Genomic DNA, 23321 nt, shown 5'->3' with positions numbered 1-23321 from the left:
TAAAACATAGACGTTGCTTTTGGCATTTACAAATTGAAGATGTAAATGTCGAATATTAATTCCACATATAAAATCCACACTTAATACAACAGTGCATTATTAGCTTATTGAAATGAATATGTAACACTTCAGTCAATAAACTTCAAATGCAATCGAAAATAATTAGCAATAGTCGAAACTAAATACAATTGGCAAATGTTTTATCACATTGTGCTGAACAGCACTTGAAGAGCGGCTTTAATTAATACAGCCAGAGTCAGACAGAGGCTGAGTGTTGCACTCTCTGGTCAAATACCTCGCCACCTGGGCCATCTCGAATTTCGCAATTTACGAGAATTTTGGACAGAAATTGGTAAATGGTAAACGGTAAATCAATCAATCAGCAGCAACACAATTGTGCTGGCAATTGGCAATGGAATGAGCCAACGATGCCAAAAATCAATCATAATTAGCACAGGTCGAAAATTTGCAAATGCGAATATGCTCGACCATTTGGGCAATGGCAGGCCGAATGTAAGACATAAGCACTTATGTAATTAAATGCGTTAACTGACAGTTTGGGCCGCTGCAGCTGTGGCCAGCTGTCGAATGTAGTCAAAACATTTCAATTAGACAAACTTAAGCTGCGAAATGCCGATAGAATCTGGAATTCCACAGCAATGAACGACCATTTCCGCATTGGCATTGGACTGGCCACGAGTTGCATTCGATTTGTGGCCGAGCTCCGGTCCAGACCCAACCCCAACTAATCCACTCTCCTGGCCAGCTAGCTCATTTTGATTTTGTTTATTTGCAGAGGTGCTGTCGCCCCATCGTCCGCCCGCACCGCCAACGGAGTACTTTCAATTCCATGTCGGTGGCTACGATCCGGCAAATTTGCTGCGACCAAATGTGGATGCACCGGCACTCGAAGGCTATATCGGCTGTGTGCGCGGCCTCAAAATTGGCGCCCAGTTGATCGACTTGGCGGAAATCAATGAAAGGAATATAGCGCCCAGTAAGTACCGAGTATAAATCAATTTTCACTGAGTGCAATTTTGCGGCCCAAGCCAACACATACACACACACACACACACACACACATACACATACCCAACCGCACACACACACACACAGACATCGCCTAAATCCATTTTGGGCTGCCATTTAGTCCCCACTTCTATCCACTTTGTGCAACTTAATATGCAGGCAATTTCCGTAGAGTGCTGCGCCTGTTAAGCTGAGGCCAGGCTCCACTTGGTGTGCCAAGATTAATGCCAATGCGATAGGCCAACTGCCGCTGGCTACACAGCGTATGATTTATGTGACCACACACACACACATACACCCAAAAACACACACACGCCGCGGAAATTGTGTGCCGACATTGATACGATTAAGTAACTGGTTTGAGTGTAACCACAAAACCAAGAAACTATTTATTAGCCTAGTCAGCATACTCTCTCTCTCTCTCTCCCTCTCTGTATATATAATATTCATACTAATATGTATAGAAATCTAAGTATGCGGACTAACTGATTGATGATCGTCACACACAACGTAAATAGTTCGGTTTGCTTACACATGAAATATTTTATGCACAGACTGACTGACTCCCTGATTCATTTGCTGACTGATTGATAAACCACGTCTAGCGCAAACTTCTTTATCAAGGCTTTATATTAGCTCAATGTTTAAATACTCTATTCTAGATCGATATTCCTAAATTGGTATTCTATCTGTCGATCATCAAGGCAGAATTTACCATTAAAAACTTTACCTTCTGCATATATACCATACTTCTGATGGAAGATCAGAGATGTACAATCGAGTTTCGATCATTTCCGCTAAGTGGAAAATCGCAATAAATCGACAAAAATTATATCTCCTTGAAAAGAAATTCTCTCTCGTTAATTCTCGATAGTTAGAATTTCTATGTAAATCGAAAAAAACTGAGCCCCTTGCCATTTCGAACTATCGGAACTTGAATGTAATAGAATTATATCTATCTATATGTTCATCAAGGCACAATTTGATAGATTCTATAGAAGATCAGAGATATAATTAAATTATATCTATCTGCATGTTCTTCAAGGCATAACTTACTATTTCGAATATTCCCTTGATTCTGCCATATATGTCATAGACCATACCTCTGATCTTCTATTATATCTAATTATATGAGCATCAAGACATAACTTTATTTACTATATTTTCCCAAACATCTTTTGATATATCTTCCTATGACTTACTTACTTAACTGACTGAATCGTAGATCCTTCCAAATATTGCCCTAGTCTTTGATCCTTTCCGTTTGGCAAACTGAATTTAACCCAAGCCCCGCCTCATACCTCTCATGCTTCATGCATCTCCATCAATAAAACTGCCTCTCTAATGCACTTTTTTCTGCTCCCCCAGCTCTTGATGGCGTCCTGCCCAATTGCCAGATCAAATGCGATGCGGAGCCCTGCAAGAACGGCGGCATTTGCAAGGAGCACTTTGCCGAGCAGATGTCCACCTGCGACTGCGAGCACACCAGCTTTCTGGGCGAGTTCTGTTCGGTGGAGAAGGGCGCCGATTTCAGCGGCGAGTCCACGCTGCAGCGTAAATTCGAGCTGCCCAGCACGGGCAGCGTTGACTACGTGCGCCTCCAGCTGGCCTTTTCCTCGTTCGACTTGCGGCGAGCTAATCGCATTATGCTGCTGCTGCAGACAGCTGCGGAGCGCAGTTATTATCTGCTGCTGGCCATCACCTCGGACGGCTACCTGCAGTTCGAGGAGGATCGCGAGCGTGGCCAAACGGTGGGCGCACGCATCGATCGGAATTTCCTGAACAGCGCTCGACACTCGGTCTACTATGAACGCAACGGCACCCAGGCGCTGCTCTACATTGATCGCGAACAGGTGCCCCTAACGGCCTTTGCGGCACGCGCGGTGACCAGCAGCCCGGACGAGGGCGCAAATCGTGCACAGATCGGCGGCATTAATACGACGGACTCACGCTTTGCCATCTTTAAAAGCTACAGCGGATGCCTGTCAAGTGAGTAGTGGGAGCAGATGGAGGAAGAGGTGGAGAGGGGTTGCCTTTGTGGCCAGTGGCAAGTCAAAAGCAGGAGTCAGGAGTCAAGAGTCAGGAGTCATAAATTTGAGCTCGCTTTGCCATTAATTATATCCTGTAAACAAGATTGTTAAGGTTGTTGGGGTATGATGTGCAATGGTATAATAGAAGCAGAAGGAGAAGAAGAAGGAGAAGAAGAAGAAGCAGTAGATACAGGAAAAGAAGGTACTCTGAACATGCCTCTAAATTTATATGACCGTAAGTTCCCAGATACAGGATATCTTCTAGTCCTCAACAAGGCATTCTACTTGATTTTTTCGTGACATACTCAAATTTTTGTTGCTCTTATTGTTGCTGTTGTTGTTGTTGCTATGCGGTCTCATCAAGTGCCACGCCCAGCGGCTGCAGCGAGTTACTGCAAGTTTATGAACAGAAACAGGAGCTATCCGAAAGGAAGCAGAAGAGCGCGAAGGGGTGGGTGCAGCGGGGGTTCAACTGCAGCACTTTGTTGACCAAAAATTAAATTTATTCGCTGCCATAAAAAGTCATTTCCGTGGCCGTTGCCATAAATTTTGTCAGTTTTTGCGCTCAAGATTTACTGTGGCTCATATTTAAATTGTTGCTGCTGCTGCTGCTGTTGTTTTCACAACAGGCAACCGCAGCGGCCAGCACTTTGATTAAAATGCTCAACTCCCAATTTCTCCTTTATCCTCATCCTCTTCCTCTTTCAGTCACTCAGCTAGCTAGCCAGCTGTTAGTTGAACGCTAACCACGCCTACCCTTCTACCATCCCACACATACGTGCAACTCATGCAAGCACATGCTGCAGCCGTTAAACGTGCCCCATTAAAGCGCCATCGATGCGCGTTAGTTTGCCAATGGCCATAAACAGGGCCAACAGGGCCCCGCCCACCCGGCACACTGTTAGCCAAAATTCAGATGGCAAAAACTTTGCCCTTCAATACCTGCTCAAATATCCATAATATCAATTGCAGTTGGAAAATCAAAATTTATTCAAATAAAATCAAATTCAAATTGAAACTACTTTTTGATGATGTCGAAATTAAATTGCTATTCAAATGAAATATAAAAACTAGCAATTAACGAACGAATATTGAAAGCCAACGGAATATAATGGTATTATGCTGCATAATAAGCTGCGTATTTAATAACATATTTAATTGTTTGATTTATTTATACTATTTGGAATAATACAAAATTCATGTTGAGCATGGCATTAAAATCGTTTTCAATCAGTTAATTTATGCTTAAATTATATTGTATATATAAATTATGATATTTTTTATGTGGCTTGGCTGCGAAAGGGTATTTCAATTTTATTGAAAACAATTATTTAAAAACAAAAATTATATTCATAGCTAATAATTGAATATCAATGAACTAGCTTATATGATCTATCTGTATAAACAATTGTGGCACTGATTTGAAATTCTATTTCTATTAAAGTTTTTAATCAAATTTCGGTTGATAAACTTTGAATGGGGCGGCTACTTTCGTATATATTCTATTCTAATATAATTTTGAAGCTTTCATTTTTATGCAGACTCACGAGTTAAAAATATATATAAAATAAAATAAAATTAATTTAAAACGATAATAATAATAAATATTAATGTTCGCCTGGAATCAAAGAAGTATTTGCTAACTTTTTGAACTCTTTTTGATTGGCCTTTGGGCTTAAGCTTGTAAGCTTAGACAATGGCCAAGAGTTGCGGAGAGCCAAGCTTACATAGACAGTTTAGCAATTAACTAATATACTACAACTATATCAGAAAATATCCTACTTAAATAGCTTTTTTTGTTCAACTATCAAGAAATGAAGTAGATTTTTTAATAAATTTTTAATAATTTAGGGTATTAAGTCTTCGACAATATATAAATATATATAAAAATTTTTTTTTTGCATTTAATTATTGTTCTTCATTATTCTGATATTATGATATTATGTATTTTAATTCAAATTAATATATATATAATTTTTTTGTTTGCCGCATTGCACATAATTCATTGTGGGTCCGCAGCAAACAAATTCATTAAGTGGATAGCAAACTATGATTTATTATTTATGATTTTAAAGTAAGCTCAAAAACTTAATGCATGAACAAACTTAAGCTGCTAGTTAAACAATTTTGTAGAGCAGTGTAAACACACACACAAATATCCACACACACACACATTTAGCACTTAAGTTTGGGCATTAAAAATTTTATTGCTAATTTCGAACGGACATTAAACATGCACGAATGGTCACAGCCCCCACCAACTGGAACTCTGAGCCAATACAAGGCTCAGTCCGACTTCGAAATCCAATTCGGAGTTCCGTCCCCATGCTGGAACTCCAATTTGGACTCTAACTTGAAGCGCATTTGCATTTCAATTAGAATTAATGACCTATACTAATGAAAATTGCAAGGCAGATACATATATCTACATTCATATATATCTATATTTGCAGACATCTATATACAGGTGAATGGGCACATAATGAAGCCACTTGAGGAATATATGCTGTTTACCAAATCAGGCGCCGACAACATAACCGTCATTAATCCGCAGGGCCTACGCAGCGCTCAATGCAATGCCAAATTCGATGTGAGCGAACAGCCCACACAGGAGCCAATGGTCAATGTGAGCATGGTAAGTAACAAGGGATGGGAGACGTGAGGTGGTCGTAGTATATAGTAGGGCCCTAATGACTGCATGCAATTCCACGTTGATCCGCCAGATACCGGAGCCCTGGGTCGAAGAGCCGCCGCAGCGTGTACCCTACATTTCGAAATTCGTTTATGATGTGGACAAAAAGGAGGACTCCACCCAGGTGCTGTTCATAACGCTGACCAGCGTGTTTGTCATCATTGTTGTGTGCTGCCTGCTTGAGGTATACCGCAGCCATTTGGCCTACAAGAAGCGCATCGAGCGCGAAACGGACGAGGACATCATTTGGTCCAAGGAGCAGGCAACCAAAATGCTCGAGTCGCCAGGTGTCAAAGGCACTGCCGCTGCAACGGCCATGAAAGCAGGCAGCGCGCTGCCACCGTATAGCTATAAGGCGGTAAGTGCAACATGCTGTAACTGTGTGTGTGTGTGTGTGTGTGCGTAAGTGTGTTTGTGTGTATTTTATAATGAGATTTATATGCAACTGCCTTTGTCTGTTGCTGCAGCTGCCGCAGGAGGACAAAAGGCCGGGCAACGGTGCGCCTTTGGTAGGCATCTTGAAGAATGGCAATGCGCCGCCAGCCACACCCACCACGGTGGCAACAAAGAATGGCGACATTGCAGCGCGCATCGATGAGGTGGAAGAGGAGGAGGACGACGAGGAGGAGGCGGCAGCAGAGGAGCAGCAGTTGGAGGTGTCGGAGGAGCAGCCAGCTAAAGAGCAAAAAGAGCAGCAGGAAGCACAGCAGCTGCTTAACCTTGCAACGGATGCGGATGCGGCAGCCAATACGGCAACTACAACGACTACGGCTGCCACTCCGGCCACCACGAATGGTGCGTCATGTAAATATACTTTTATAAAAAGCCATTCAAAATATGACATTACAACATTGCAGTTGACGAGCCAACAGAAATGCCAGCAATGCAAAATGGTCAGACGGATGCCACGGAATCCACTTCAGCAGCGGCAGCAGCAACAACACCAACAGCAGCAACAACAACAACAACAGCTGCCACAACACCAACAACGAGTACGACGACAACGACTTTGCCGGTAAGCCAAAATTTAAGCAAATTGGCGCCCCTCGTCACAATTAGTGAGACGAGCTTGCATGAGCTGTAAAATGGAGTCAAGTAACCCACCACACAGACACGCCCATGTATATAACACACACACACAACAAGAGCATGTCATACTACATAATGCATACAGAAACCAATATACTATGTGGAACATAAAGCATGGCAAAAATATTTTTGTAATCTGCCTGAAGATAGCTGTTTTAAGTTAGAGAATTAAATTCGGCTTGCCGAAGTCTAAATACTCTTGCTGATATAAAATATCATAGCTTATGAATAGCACTATTAGAGTTAAACATGCACTATAATATAACAATAAATCAGATCAGATCATCAGATCATATATGAAAATCCTTTATCCACTGTTGTCAAAAACCCCAGCATCTGCAAGAGTATTTCAAATTTTTACTACTAAGAACTTGTCATATATATTATTTATAAACAATATGGAAAGCATAATCATATTTCAAATATCATTTGTTTTTAAATATAATATCAGAACTTTTTTGCTTGACTACATATCATACATATGAATCATATAATATCTAGTCCATAGATGATTACAATAATTATATAACCAACTTATTACATATAATTTTTTGGAACATGTCAAATCGCTTTTACCCAGCATGAACATTCAACATAAATTATTATAATTTAGCTTTTATGAATCCAATTTGGCTTAATTGATTTGCTCTCTGCAGTGAAATAATATATTATATATACATATTATATATATACATCTGGATTATAGGCAGCTTATAAAGTGCGGGCCACACCCTAAACTGCCCCTAATATTGTGTATATAATCAACGTAAACATGTACGTGTGTGTGTGTGCTTTAAAGAACTTGCAAAAATATGATAATTGAATTGATTTTAAATTAACATCAACAAATAAATACGTAAACAATATAAATTAAATTTAAATCAAACATTTTCTTCGCTATTCGCTTTTTTTTTTTGTTTCCAGCAAACTCGTGCAACATTTTTCCCTTGTTTGTCTTTTGTGGGGACAGGTGACTGACTCGAAGATACCCTGTCATATCTACCTTACATGTATACATGTACTATATATCATTCAGTTGACAATGATTAATTACACTCAGATAATCGTTGCCTGCAGGGCGTCTAGATTATCTCTTCTCTTATCTTATCTTATATTTTTCCTCATTTTTGCATTAATATTTTGTTGTTTATATTTATTGTTTATTTATCTTCTCTTATCTAACATTTTCCACTCAATTTTAAGCTTGGTTGCTTATATTGAAATTATGCTTAAAAGCATCAGATCTAAATTTCTTTCTCTTCTCGTTTTTATAATTTTATATATCTATCTTTAAATGATATATACATTTAAATGATATATACATTTCCTAGAAATATGAGAACTTTATGATATTTGCTCAGATCTCATATGAACCGCATAGGATATTATCTGGTTATGTATACAGGATTTGCTTACCAAATCATATAGCTCTATCTCTGCATATTCCCGAGTTAATATAGATAGTTACGCACAAATAAATTTCAATATCTAGTGCCACTCTTATTGTATCTTCGACATTCATTAAACTTATCTTTGCTCTCTCACTTTAGGCAACTCTTTAATGGGTATCCATGCAGTAATAGTATTACGATTTATATATAATCGTAATTTAATGCCGTTATGTGCATTTATGCGTGTTGTTTTAATTGTTGTTGATTTAAAATTTACAATTATAAAAAAAAAAGCGCGCGCTTATTATGCGATTGCTTAATTAAAATCGGCTGAAAATCAATCGCATACCAATCCGCGCTCGCACCTCTCGCATTTTGTGTCGGGAAGCAGTTGAGAATTTTTTTTTGCAACAGCAGCAGCAACAATTGTTTTGAATGTCAGGCAAAAAAAAAAAAACCCAGATTGCTGATAAAATGCTTTGCACGTTTAATTAAATATGAATTATTTAATGGGCATAAGTATGAAAATAATAATGCCCGAACATCGACTATTGTTCGCTCGCTTACTTTAATAGCATTTTGTTAACAAATTTATAATTAATTTTCACATTGAAACGGTGAATGAAGTTTTTTACATTTGTATTTTGGCCAAATTCCTTTAGCTTCGCCTTTGTGGTTTAGACAGTTGCTTTAGCCAATTCGTGCATTGCCTGCAACCACACAGCGAGCGAGTGTGTGTGTGTGTGTGTGTGTGGGTGGGTGCACAATTGTCTGAAATCTTATTTAATAGAAAATGCGCTGCACAAAAGACGTTGCGGCACAGTGGATCGAATGAAGTCGAACAGGAAACAAGAAAATTTAAAGAAGCCTGAAATGAGTTAAACTTGATTCCATTCAGGAGAAGTAAGAATATATAATATTCTTAATTTTAATTTGTCAGCTCATTTCTTTGAGTTTTGTTTCGAGAAGTGGCCTACGTTTAAGGCTTTATTAGATTTCTTTATGATCAAGTTCATATCATACATTTCAATATTCTTTTTTTTACCAAATTTCAATTTAGACAGGTAAATGCTAACTAGCTTCTAAATACATTCTTTTAACAGTTTTTAGCTAAACTAAACAACTTTTCTATCAACATCAATCTTCGGTAAAAACTCAGGCTTCTCTTCTCCTTCAACCTACAACTATTTCTTTGCTTTCTCCTTGCACTCCTCATTTATTTGCTTCATTGGCCTTTTTTTTATTAATCTCTTTTCAATATATATTCCAAATTGAAATTTCACTGTGTCCCACTGTCCCCATTTAACTTTCTCCACATTCAATGGCCACGTAAAGCCACGTAAATTGAACTGCGTTCGTGGAGCTTATTGCAATCGCCCCTTTTGTTGCAAAAGACATTTGCAAAATTAATATGCGTTGAGGCGAAACTAACGAAAGAAAAAAAAAAAAATAGGAAAAAAAGTGGAAAAATATTTATATAAAAATAATCTTATACAAAAAGCAAGCCAAACAATGGAACTGAGAACAGACAAAGCCGCAACTAAAACCAAAATAACAAGTATTGAGGCAGCCACAAATTTATGCAATATTATTTCGATTTGGAACTTTGTTTCATGTGGTGCACAAATACCTGCCATATCGTGCCATGTTTCATGATTTATATATGCACATACATATACATAGATATATATATATATATATATATATAAATAGAAATCGAGACAAAAAGGCAACTTGAGCCAAGTAAATGCTTGGCAATGTGGCAAAACTTGAAACTTTGCAACCGACTTTACAGCACGAACTAAAGAAAAAAACAACTTTTTGTGAATCTCTCTCACTCTGTCACGCTCTCTCTTTTTCTCTCATTCGCTCTCCCTTTCTCTCTTGCCATCTCCTGCCGAAATCTAAAAGCAAAATATTGAACTTATTGGCTTTTATATAGCTCGTAACGTCAAAAGTGTCTGTCGAAAGTTTTTATTTTATATTTTCAAGGGGCTTGGCGCTGGGGGCGAATAGCGTTTCTACTTTTGAGCTTACTTAGCATGTACTTTTCGCAGAGTTGAACTTAAGCTGCAGCCAAATTGAATTTTGTGACTAGTCGCTCGCAATCTCGAATCTCGCATTGCAAATCTACGAGGCTCCAGCTTCATTGCAAGCTGCATTCAAATCTGGCATAGCCATGACAATCGCAAGGCTTAACTGTGATCGACTAGCAGTTACTCTATATAGTGAGGCGAGAACTTGATTACAATTTTATTTAATTTGCATTTATTTATTTATTTTTTGTTTTTTTTTTTTTTTTTTTTTTTGTTCGAACTGCATCTACCCTACGTTTCTGTTGATAGGGTATTGTGTCTTGGCAAAAGTTGTGCGGGCAAAGTGCGTGCGCCATTGTCTAGGCAACATTGTGCTGCAGCTCGACCCCTGACACCCATCTCTGGTTTGGCCCCCCTCACCGATCTTCTCCCCACACTCTCTGTCTCTCTCTCTCCGCCATTTCCGCCTGACTTGCGGCGTTTGGCGTCGACGCTGCCTTCTTCCTGGCTGATTGCAAGGCAACCGAAATTGAAGCGCATCCCCCAAAAAGTTTCCATTTTCCCCACAGCAAATCAAAAAGTTTCGCTTACAGCTGCCAGCCAGGACGAAGAGCTGCTCGGGGTGTATTCTTTGAGCGGCTTTTGTTCAAGCAAAGAAAAAGTGCAAGTGCGGGTGCAGTTACTGCTGCTGCTGCTGCTGCTGTTGCTGCCGTTGCTGCTGTTGCATGTATGCCTATTTTCTTTTGATGCCAAAATGTTTTGTGGCACGGCTCTTTGCATTTTCTTGCTGCCACTGCTGCTGTTCTAGCTGTTCATTTGGCTTGGCCACAAACGCAGCACGCACTTAACTTTGCCAGTTTGCCGCAATGTTGCGGTAAAACTCATTACGAGCTTAGAATGCAAATACAAAAAACCTCAAGCAGAAAAACACACAACAACACACACAGCCATACACACACACACACACTTGTGCAACTTTTCTATAAATCTTAATGAAGGCAAAAAGTCGAGCTAATGATGTGTAAATTAAAACAGCAGCCCACAGCTTTTTAAACAAATACACCCAGAGCAAACACACACAAGCGCTGGCCCACGCGGCGTATGCGCAACCCAGCCACAAGTCAACAAAATTTCATTGGAAAATCAATTTGATATCGATTCAAAGCTGCAAGAGCTGCACAAAAACTTCTAATTGCTGTGTGGGTGTGGAAAAAAAAGCAAGCAAAATACAAGTGCAAAAAGAAATTGAACTTAATTTGAAAACAATATTTGCTCACCTAAACGTTGCTAAGATTTTGTTCACAAGAGCAAAAGCACAAGCAGAGAAGGCTTAGTAACGCTTATGATTAGATTTGTTGTATATAAAAATGTTAGACATACAAAATATGATATATGCTCTAAAAAAAATGATATATTCTTTAAGGCCATAATATCTAAACAAAGCTGTTCTAGTCAATATAAATGAGTAGCTTTAAGAGGTCCTACGACTCTTTTACAAGTCTCAAAGCAACTGTAACAAAAACTTAATTTAGCTTCACTTTTTAACCCACGGCAATTGCCAATTAACTATTTCATTAACACATGTGAGGATTCTTAAAAAAAAAAAATATGTATATATATATTAATATTATGTAAGAGGTAGCTCTACGCATGCGTTTGGTTTGGCAGCAACAATGCTAGCCAGCTGAATAGATGCACGAGTTGTGTATTGTGTGCAGCATGTTAATTAAAAGGTACGCATGAAGCAATCCCAACTAGTTGTTACTTGTAAGGCGTTGCATGCAACAGCGTTGTTGGCAGCCAGACTAATTAAAGTATATGCAACGTGGCAGCAACAAATGTTTGAATGAAGAAATATGCAAAAAGAATATGTGAAACTAAAGAGAACGTTGAATGAAGGAAACACCGATTTTTTTTTTTTTTTAATAAAATGCAATGCCAAACATCTCCGCAGCAGCAGCAGAAACATGACAATCAAAGGCAACAGCAACAACAGCAACAGCCGTTGCCACAGCGGCAACCGCTACAAAGAGCTGCAACACTTCAGCAGCCGGGCACAAGGCGACGCAAGGGGACTGCGGCGACGGCGCCCACTGTGAGGAGACAAGTGTCATGGGGTCCGCCAATTGTAGCGGAAACGGATGTAGATACGGCCAGCAATAACAGCGGGAGTGGCAACAGCAACAGCAGCAGCAGCAGCAGCAACGGCGGCGGCAAGGAGACCAGCCGCAAAACAGCCAAGCAAAATGGCTACCACGGCATCAATAGACGAGCGACAACAACGCGCAATTGACAGCAACGAAAGAAAAAACGAGAAGAATACAACAACAAGAATATATATAAAATATGCAAAAATAGAAAGAATAATAAAAATCAGCATAAATATTTCGGCAAGACAATAAGTCGAAAACAGGACAAACAACAATTTATATGGATTAAAGAGCCAAGAAAAATAACGGAAAAAAAATGAGAAAAAAATATATACATATATTTTACAACGGATACTTATGTATATTTAAACGAAATTTAAATGCAATCAAGTATTTTTAAACATTTAAATTGATCAAATGAAGGCAAATTGATTTGCAAAAATGAAATATTTAAACGAATTTCTAAAGTAAAGTTTGTTATATTCTAGACAAAGCTAAGGCTTTATCTAAATTTGATAAAACAGTAGCAAAAACAGATAATCTAATATAAAGTTTGTAGTGAAGACTTTTATCAGATATACTGAATGCTTTTATACACAAAAGTGATTGAATTAGTTCATGAAATAAAAACACAATGAATAAATAAAGAAAATTCAAGAATTTTCTTATTTTCTAGACAAGAAGCTGAGGTATTTTAGGTTACTTATCAAAGCAATAATCTGCAGATATTTTCTATTGAAACTTTGTACTAAAGTTTCTAAGCGTTCATAGGATTTGCATAGGAAATGACTGGATTAACTCACTTGATTAACAACAATTTATTGTACAAAGAAATTTTTGAAGGAAAGTTTTTTCCGTCTGATATATTCTAGCAAGAAAATGAGTTAATAATTCATAGGATTTTTTGATGAAATGAGATGAGATAGAGATAGAGATAGAGATGTATGAGAATGGTTTTCATTGTATATGAATAAACCAACGAAAAGCATAAGAAGATTTGTTAAACTATTAAGTGTAACTAAAATTTAAGCAAACAAAATAAAGCTAAAAAGTTTATAAATTGTATTCGAAGCAGGTATTAAGTGTAAATTAAAATATATCCGTTTATATATATATATGTATATACACGTATGTGCACATATACATATATATATGTATGTCTCTATCCATAAATAATAAATTTAAGCAACTGACTTGCAGTTCTCGCTGCGTGTGTGATATATATGATGATAATAAAAGTTTTTTCCTTTGCGATAATAATAATAACAAAAAAAAAAAAAAAAAATGAAAAAGTTAAGTTAAAATTATTTCTGCGAGCATATAAAAGCATACTTTAATATGTATATTAATTTAAATTCTCATTTATTTAAATGATTTTATTAAAAAAGTTTGCTAACGACAAAATGTTGAGTTAAACAACAAAAGAGAACAAGTAAGAAGGCTCCAGTCGAGACTGCTCGACTAGGAGATACCCTGAACCCTCTAAGCTGATATTCTAATCATTCTGCACTTCTTTTATGCTTACATGAATACACATGCGTCCACACGCACGCATAAGCCTGCGCTCTGCTAACTGCGCAGTAAGCAGCGACTGCGCTTGGGCTGCGCTGCAGTGTGCAATATTATGAGAATTCATTTGTTGAATAATTTCTTTTATAGACATACGATCTTAATGAAACTTTCAGAGCGTAATCATATGGTGAATATATGTGTACATTCCAAAGCACAAGTCTCTAGTACTTGAAATGCGTTTTTTACAAATTGGGGGAGAAGGGGGCGTGGTATCCAAAATCTGTAAATTACAAAATCTTTGTATCCATTAATTTTATATACAACGTAAGTTTGAAGACTCCAGGTCTAAAAGTGTTCAAATTAGGCTAAAAAACAAAATCATTTTTTCGATTATTCTCGATAAAAAAGTTATCGGATGAATTATCGAAAAAATAAAGCAAACTCGTACTGCGTATGGTGCACACGAGTATGCATGCCAAATTTCAGCTCTCTAGCTCTTATAACTTCTGAGATCGACGCACTCATACGGACGGACGGACGGACGGACGGACGGACAGGGCTATATAGACTCAGCTCGTCGCGCTGATCAAGAATATATATACTTTGTGGGGTCTGCCACGCCTCCTTCTGCCCGTTACATACTTTTTCACAAAACCATTATACCCTGATTTCCCATTTTCAATGGGTTCAGGGTATAAAAAGGAGAAGACGAGGTGAAAGCAGGCAAATATTTTGGCACACATAATGGCACTTCAATATGTAATGCAGTACAATATGTGTAGATGTGTGTGTGTGTGGGGAGTCAACCGACAGCTTGTTAGTGGCTTTGTTGGTCAGTACTTTCAACTAATGTGTTTTGTGCGACCATACAAAATCTCAAGCACCCACTTACACACACACACACACCCACACATACACATATAAACTCACGTTTCTCCCTAACACACACACACTCACACACTATTTGATGTACTTAACTTTCGTCGTTGTAGCTAGCAGCTGCTGTTGCTGCTGCTGCTGCTGCCATTTAGGATGCGAACAAACCGCAGAGCACATGTATGTGTGTGTGTTTGTGCGAATGAGACAGCATTATGCTTCATCTACTCGAGCTTTGGCTGCCTGCATAAAATAACCGCATAAAATGTCGTTAAGCATAACGAAATTGAGTCTGCTCATAAATTCAGATTATAAGATTAAAATGTTGTGATTTTCGCACATTGCGCACGAACCAAAAACCCCTGGACCAGCCCTCGCGAGGCCCCCAAGTGTCGACAGCTCGAAGAAAACCCCTTTTACATAATGAAATATCGAAAGAATGTGGCATATGCCAAAGCTCAAATACTCTGTAAGATTTCTGAAACAGGCGAATGTTTGAGAACTAAAAAGAAAGTTCGGATTTTTAGTTTAAATTAAGTTATTTATTAGAGTAATGAAATTTGAATAATTTTTAATTTTTTTGTTTTACTCTTAGTCTTGTTCTTTGCGCTCATAAATCCAACAAAATTTAAGTTTTTCCTTCATTTAAACTTTAATGAATATGAAGATTGTATTCATTATTAATGAAAATAGAAAATGAATTTTGTTTCGATTCAAGCTCTATAAAGCATATACCCCACAGTAAATGTGAGGGGTATTAAATGTGCAGCAGCCCAAGGAGCTGCTGTTTTCTTTACATTCCCTTTTGCCGGCAGCCATGGGCCGGGTGGCAGCTTCAGCTCCCGCAACCGCCGGGCTTATTGAAAAATGCGATGATACAAGGCGTTGAAAATGGCCAAATTTAATGAGTTTACGACCAGCTCTTGGGCTTTAAAGCCAACAAGTGCTGAAAAGCGCAAAACGCGCTGTGAATACGAAAAAACTTTGATGAAATTTGCAAAGGAATGAAGAAAGAACACGAGATATACGACTGTAAATTACGCTAATTTCTCATATACTTCCTTCACCTTTCCTGAAATCTACAGGGTATACACTTTGATAGCGGGCAGTCTATGCCGCTTTTAATCTTGTTATCTGCGAATAGTTTTGTTAATTCCACACGTTCAACGAACTTGAAATTCATTAAAGCTGCCTGCCAGCGATTAAAGCCAAATATTTGGTTTTGTCCCGTTCACAAATTTGGGTCAGCTGGCAATTTGGCTAGATGGCTGACAACCCTGGCGGCCCGCCGCAACTCTGGTCTGCTCATGTGAATTTCCCAAAAAAAAAAACTAACTAAAAAGCCATCAGCTGTCGGTTCATTATGATGCTAATTGCGACCAAAGCGAATGAGAGCGAATGAGCTTGAGAGAGACAAAGGAAGAGAGAGAGAGTGTGTGTGAGTGTGTGACAGAGCGCGAATTGTGTGTAGAGGATTAGTTAACAACGTGCAAATGATATGCAACGTGCCGCATGTAGCATGCAACATGCTGCCTCACGCTGCCAGAGGGCCCTGTCACTTGACCCATAAACAGTTCGTTTGGCCTAATCCAGTTATGCATGCATCTGGATTAGCGTGTGAAAACGCGCAGGACTCTCATCCTTGCGGCCTGCTCCTGCTGCTGGCTATCGCTGCTGCTGATGCTGCCACTTTTTGCGGCAGCCGTTGCGACTTTACGACACTTTTTAGGTAATGAATGGGATTAAGCACACTTTTTTTTTTGTTTTTGTTTTAGTAATCCAGTTGTAAAAAAAAAATGCAATCATTTCAATGAACCATAAAAAAGGGCACCTTTACCTCGTTGACCTGTGCCACAGCAGCAGCAGCAGCAGCAGCGCAGCAGCCGCGTCGTAGCTCATGAATGAGCAGGTATTTGCCGTGCCACCCGGATTGTGGCATAAAAGTGAGCAACATCCGAGCTGAGGACAGCAAACGCAGTTCAGCATTCCAGCAGCCAAGATGTGCAATCCACAACAGACGCCGACTTCAGAGCAACAACAACAACAACACGCAGCAGCCAGCACAGCCTATGCCCTGTACTTGCATCGCGAGGAGCTGAGACGCCGCAAGCTGCATTCAGTTCGCACCTCGGCCACAAAGATACAGCTGACCAATGAGTTAATTGCCAGAACCAAGCAGAACATACGCGAATGCAGCGATGAGGACCTGGAGATACTCGCCCGAGAGACAATATTTAAGAAGAGTCTGCAGCGACATTTACACTACAGACGCATGCAGCTGCAGGCCTGGATGCAGGCCAAAAGGCAAGGCAAAATTGCCAAAGTGGAGCCAAAGCGAAGCATATGAGAATATTGAGAGAGAGGGAGAGAGAGAGAGAGAGAGACATCTCAATTGTTCATGTACCAATAACAGCCAAAGTGATAAATTTAACATTTTTTTATGTAATTGTATATATAATATATGTATATCTAGATATAAGGAATAATAAATATATAAAATTAATTTAATATAATAAAAGTGTAAAAAAAAATGGGAAAATGGGAAATGGAAAATTCCATAGAAATACTGCATTCATAAAAATAAATAAATAATTATTATGTAAAACAATAGTGGAAAAATACATAAGAGGTCCCAGAAAGCAATGGAAACAATTCATTTATTATATAAACATACCTAAAAATAATGAAAATAATAATTATATTAATCAAAATGCAACACAATAAATAAACAAAAAATATATAAATAAATACAAAATAATAATTAATTTATTATATATATATATATATATATATATATATATATATATATATATATATATATATATATATATATATATATCGGACACTTAATAACATAAAGCAAAATCTTCCCCACTGCTGCAGTCAGAGTCATAAATTTTATTTGATAACTGCTTTAGCTTTATGCACCTCAACTAAATCGGATTACAAACAGTTAAACATAAACTTAAATAGATAATTTTGTGAATACAATTCAAATAATTTGATCTGCTTTTCACTTTTCGCTAGTAATGTTGAGATGATCTCAAACATTTCGAGAGACAGCAATAAGTTTAGGCAGCCCAACTCTAATTATGCAGCTGCACATTAGTTATCCACTTGACTAACACACGCACACGCACACACACATACACACTCACACGTACACGAAGACAATGGTGAGTGCAAAGTGCAATTATGCCCTAAGCATACAATTTCCCATTTAAATATTAGAAAATTTCTGCACACAGCTCTGACAACGTATGGCCACAATGCTCAGCCACACACAAAAAGGAGCAGAGAGCAGAGCAGCAGATAGCAGTAGCAGCAGCAGCAGCAGCAGCAGCAGAAGTAGAGCAGACAACGCTCGACCTGTGCTCTATGCTGTTACCGTTCTCATACCCATTACCCCTTCCTTTCCCCTACCCCTTCCATTCACTTGGTGTAAAAACAAATTTACACATGATTACGAGGCGAGTTACAACTGCCAGCGTTTAATAAAACTCAAACAAAATGACGCGCGTTGCATAAATTTGAACAGCCTCAGCGTCAGGCTACAACAACAACAACAACAACAACAACAACAACAACAACAACAATTACAACAACAAGATGAGCTACAACAACTGCTGCTACTAGAAGCAGCAGCACAAGAAGGTCTTCTACTATTTTTTCGAGTGTGTGTGTGTGTGTGTGTTATTTTTGCCTTTTAGACTGCATAAATTTTAATTAAATGTCACTCATACGCCATGTATGCCAAGTGCAATATGTATGTGTGTGTGTGAGTGCAGCTAGATATGTGTGCAATTGACTGTGTGTGTAAGTGTGTGTGAATGTGTGCACATACGCGTGTGTATACGTGCGACAAATGCCAGTTCACACACACATACACACACACATTCAAACACGAATTACAGTTTATTGAACAGAAAAGGAAAAACAGCTGGAACAAAGCTCAAGGCCCCAATTGAGTTTGCAAGCAAAGCAAATACAGAAAAACAAACTTGTTTCCACTGCTCGTGCAATGCAATCGAATTTGTAAGCATTTAACTTCGATGACACAATAAATCTCTGAAGCAGCAAATGTTCAGAATCGACAGGATTTTAGTTTGATTTTTTGTTATTTTTTTTTTTTTTTTTTTTTCTGAAAAAGTTATTTGACAAGAAGTTACATAAGTTGGAAAGTGTTTAGGATTTTTAAGATCAAAATATTTTGGGTCAACAAGATTTCTATGCGAAGTACATGGGTAAACCCTCAGATAAATCGAAAACAAATTGATAAACTTAATTTTTGATAAGAAAATACATTCAACATTTTCTAGAAACAACGTTATTTAATGTACGCCACGAAAATTTGCCATCATCAATCATCAATCAGTTCCGATGCTTTAAACGACTTCTTAGACTCAAAAAATATTCAAGAATTCATTGAAAGCAAATTAAATTTAAAATAAGAAATATTTCTCTTTGACTTACTTAACAAATTTCTTTCATCAATCACGGCTTCAATCAATCACTGCCTCAACCAAATATCTCTTACTTAATATTGAACGTTTTTCGATGGAAACACTATAAAATCTGTGCCACAGCCAATTGACGCTGGCCTGCATTTTGGTCAGCTATGAAAATCTCAAGTTTTCTCTTTGCATTTTTTCTCACTCCATTTTTAATTTTCTTTCTCTTTTTTTTTTGGCTGTGGTTTTATGCATTTTAATAAAAGTTTTCGGAGCATGCATTATTCATGCTTTACAACAATTGCAATTGCCTGGCGCTGGACCTAATGAAAAGCTATAAAGGACACCATAAAATTTTTAACTCGCTCTTGCTCGCTCACTCTCTTCCTCTCCCTCTTTCTGTGTTTCTCTCCTTTCTTTCGCTCACACTTGAAACTTTTTCAATAATTTCGAACATATGCGTCGAGTTCTTGACAAATTAACTCAAGTGCGCAATGAAGTGTTTATTGTGGATAAGCAAAAGTTTGCTGCTGCTGCTGCTGCTGCTTCTTCTTCCACATTTTTTATTATTTTTTTTTTTTACTACAGCTAGCAGCTAGCGTCGCGCTGCCTTCAAGCAATTTGTTATTAATTTCCGCGTTAAAAAAGTTGAAATACAAAGGAAAAAAAAACGCAAACTTTTTCTTTCAACTGTAGAACTGTCGCCCTCTCTCTCTCCCCCTCTTTGTGTGTGCTTCTTGCTCGCTCATTAAATGTGAAAAGTTATGCTTGTTGTTATTATTGTTGTTGTTGTTGTCGTATTAAAACATTGCCCATAATGGTTAACAAAGCATTTGCTTCTCCTTGACCAGAACGACCCCAAACATCGGGCAACAAACTTGTGCGTACAATGTAAAACATGTGTAATAAATACATTCAAGTGCCCCGACACTCTGTCTGTGTGTGTGTTTGTGTGTATTTTGTTGTCAGGTGGACAATAAATTGCCCAGCGCGGCAACAGCAGCAAATGATGATGGGCACAAAGTCCTTGTAATGTTTACACTTTGAAATAAAATAATCAATATAAGTACTTAATAAATGCCGTAAATTAAAATTACAAACTTCTTACATTTTGAAAATATTTAAATTTCTTTGAAAATTTCTTTAGCAAAAATTTTGTGTCTTTCAAATATAAAAATATTTATTTATTATGGCAAAGTATAAAATCTCCTAAAATTCTTTGAAAACCCCTCGAAAAGCTTTTAAAGAAGTTGTAGTATTTTAATTCGTAAATTATATATATTTCAATGATTAATATAATTAATCTTAAATCTACTACATTTTCTCGCTGAGTTTGTGAGAGCAAGAGTTCCATTCATATACTTCTCTATAAATACCGTTACATCGCTATCCCCGCGCTGTATGCTATGAAAAATTGCAGAACTGTGCGCTCAATGTTAATACGGCTGCCAAATGCAACAACACAAACACAAATACACACACGCACATATAACACCCGCGCACTGACACTGAAGTGGTGTACCATTGTGTGCGTGTATTGGTGTGTGTTTGTGTGTGAAAGTGCAAGTTTGCCTGCCTCTTCTTCTTTCTGTCGTTGTTATTGTTGTTGTTGACGTTACCTTCAACCGAGAACAATAAAAGCGAGCAAAAGTGCAACTGAAATGAGTTGCTGCAAATGGAAAACTATGAAAAAGCGACGCGAGAAATAACAATTTTTCGAAAAACCTTGCGAACGCATAAACTTTTCTATAAAACAGGCATCAAATATAAATGTGAACTCTTTATTTAATTACAAGAAAGAAAAAGAGAACGCAAAAATTCTGACGGAATTTTTTCCATTTAAATAACATTTCCACTTAATTACTTTTTATGCATTCATTACTTTTTTATCCCCATAAACCACTGTGCAACACCAAATATATAAAACTCCGTTTAAGTGTCGCATTGCTAAGCGACGCATAAAAAGAATTGTGATTACAGTTTGAATAAACGCTAGCGTGAGCGTCTACCGAAGGTCAGTTTAAGAGAGCAATTATGCCTGTATGTATGTATGTATATTATGCGTATGCATATGTAAAAGTGTAATAAAGAAGAGAACGTAAACGCGACTTCACTTACCCGTTTGCTTTCCATTTGTGTGTTTCGTGCGCTGATGACTACACATATACACTCACACATGTGCACGCATGTGTGCATGATTGCAAATTGCGGTTGCTGCTGCTGTTGCACTCTTTGTAGTTGATTTTTAGGAGAAAGAATGAGAGAAAGAGACAGATGAGGTACTGGAAGCAAGTGTGGCGAACTGTGAAGTGGCTTACTCTTTCGCGCTGGGTCAAGGGTGCCACCATTGTTGCCAAAACACAAAGCGCAAATTTAATGCGCTGCAAAGTGGATTTTTTGGACTACACATATACACACACTTCACTTGGAATTACAAATAGGAGATATATACACACCCAAAAAATGTATAAAAAAGAAACTACACACACTTTAATACGCAATAACGCGTTTAGGACTTCCAATAAAGTAAAACTTAAAATTTAAAAAAATATATATTTTTGCCCTACCACTAGCACACAATTTAAGCACTGCAGTGCATATTTGACACATAAAATTTTGGTTTATGCACACGCGTTTAACTATTCAATTAATACGCACACGCAGACACCTTTCCAATCGAACGCTACGCGTAAGCCCTCAAACGTAAAGGAGGTTTAACATTCCGCGCTAATTACAGCATCAATCATGTGAAAAAAAAACTCGGTTTTCGCTTTAACATACAATTAGGCGCTGTTAAGCTGCGCTTACGGTGCTGTTACGATCGACCCACCTTGATTAACAGTGGCGTAACGTAATATTTTATGCTGTGTAGTCTTGCTCTCTCTCTTGCTCTAGCGCAGTTGTTTGCTAACTGGTTAGCGGTGTAACATAATGGCAATTGCATTTCGTTTTCTTTAGCTGCTCTTCCTCTGCCGCTTCAATGTTATACGTAATGAGTACCCAAAAACAAAAAATTTTATGCATATCATCAAAAGCATTTATTAGTGTCATATCATGTCCATGTCCCCAACCGAAAAGACATGCGTTTATGTGTTTTTTTTGTTTTTTTGTTTTTTGTTTTTTACAAAACTTTATTTGAAATATATACATATATCTACATATATCTCTCTCTGGCCACGTTTATTCACACCTCGTCCATTTCACAACACTTGCAAATACAGCCTAATCGAATTAAACCCTAAATTATTTGATCTAAAACCCGCATCCCAAAAACCGAAAACCCCCAACCTAAACAACATAACCTCAATTCCTGAATCCACCGCCCCACGTCCACTGCCACGCCCACGACAATCCATAGCAGCCACCGCAACGACGCAAATCCCGTCACAAAGCACACGATGACACGAAGCTCGCCTTTGACGTCAGCGCCGAAAATTCCAATTGGACAACTCCGGCAACGGTTGCCCGGCGCGCCCCCCGACCAACGCTGCCGCCCATGTATTTAGAGGCCGCGCTGCTGCAGCGCCAGTTCGCGAATCCAATTAGCTATCTGGGCGGGCCACGCCTGCAGCCACGCAGCAATCGGAACAGCATCGAGTCCGTATTATCGCTGGATTAGTCGCCAAAAAGTCTCATCAAGCGCGCCTCCGTCAGTCAGTCATCCCGTCTGATTGGGAAAAGGCAGTTGCCATCCGTCTGATTGGAATACGAATCCTCAACTTTAGTTAGTTTGAAATTTTAGTTAGTTAATGTGTAACAAATTGTCACAAGTTCCTTTTTGAATAATAAATAAAAGTATTAAAGAAGTCTAAATTAAGAATCAAATATATGGAAAATGTGTTACCTATCGTAAAGTAAGTATGAAAATTTGTATAAAAAATCGTTGATTACAAAATATATATATATATTTTATATATATGGAATTACCTACTTCAAAGTACAAATTTGTGCATACAAAAGTTGTCCTTCTATGCGATTCTCATACATTCAGGTGCGTACTTCTTATCCTTTTAAGTAAAGATCTTCTCCTTTATTAGATAGAACAAAGACATTGTAATCTAAAAC

At 38.1% G+C, this 23321-nt stretch overlaps 2 protein-coding genes across 10 annotated transcripts in view; both read left to right on the top strand.

Annotated features, from left to right (window-relative positions):
* Window positions 1–23069, top strand: part of LOC6581351 — a 74457-nt gene extending 51388 nt beyond the window's left edge. For 3 of the 9 annotated variants that reach the window (XM_044010168.1, XM_044010169.1, XM_044010170.1), the window contains 8 exons: window positions 797–997; window positions 2398–3018; window positions 5513–5694; window positions 5783–6109; window positions 6219–6555; window positions 6609–6766; window positions 8646–8650; window positions 12218–13252. In XM_044010168.1, coding sequence (XP_043866103.1) covers window positions 797–997; window positions 2398–3018; window positions 5513–5694; window positions 5783–6109; window positions 6219–6555; window positions 6609–6766; window positions 8646–8650; window positions 12218–12560 — 2174 coding nt within the window. In that variant the 3' untranslated portion in view covers window positions 12561–13252. Of the gene's footprint in view, window positions 1–796; window positions 998–2397; window positions 3019–5512; window positions 5695–5782; window positions 6110–6218; window positions 6556–6608; window positions 6767–8645; window positions 8651–12217; window positions 13253–22477 lie in introns of those variants that run through there. The other 6 variants (XM_044010171.1, XM_044010174.1, XM_044010173.1 and 3 more) reach the window with 6 other exon arrangements.
* On the top strand, window positions 14632–17278 carry LOC6581348. The gene has a single exon (XM_002007047.4). The coding sequence runs from the start codon at window positions 16805–16807 to the stop codon at window positions 17150–17152; it is 348 nt and encodes a 115-aa protein (XP_002007083.2). The 5' UTR covers window positions 14632–16804; the 3' UTR covers window positions 17153–17278.
* Window positions 23070–23321: the final 252 nt, after the last annotated feature.

The sequence above is a fragment of the Drosophila mojavensis genome, unplaced genomic scaffold (assembly GCF_018153725.1).
Source record: "Drosophila mojavensis isolate 15081-1352.22 unplaced genomic scaffold, ASM1815372v1 contig_74, whole genome shotgun sequence".
Taxonomy (NCBI): domain Eukaryota; kingdom Metazoa; phylum Arthropoda; class Insecta; order Diptera; family Drosophilidae; genus Drosophila; species Drosophila mojavensis.
Note: the sequence above shows the minus strand (reverse complement) of the source record. Positions and strands in the feature narration are given on the sequence as shown.

Bases quoted from the DNA above. Each gene is read 5' to 3' on its own strand.
- LOC6581348 (XM_002007047.4), top strand. From the start codon at position 16,805: ATGTGCAATCCACAACAGACGCCGACTTCAGAGCAACAACAACAACAA.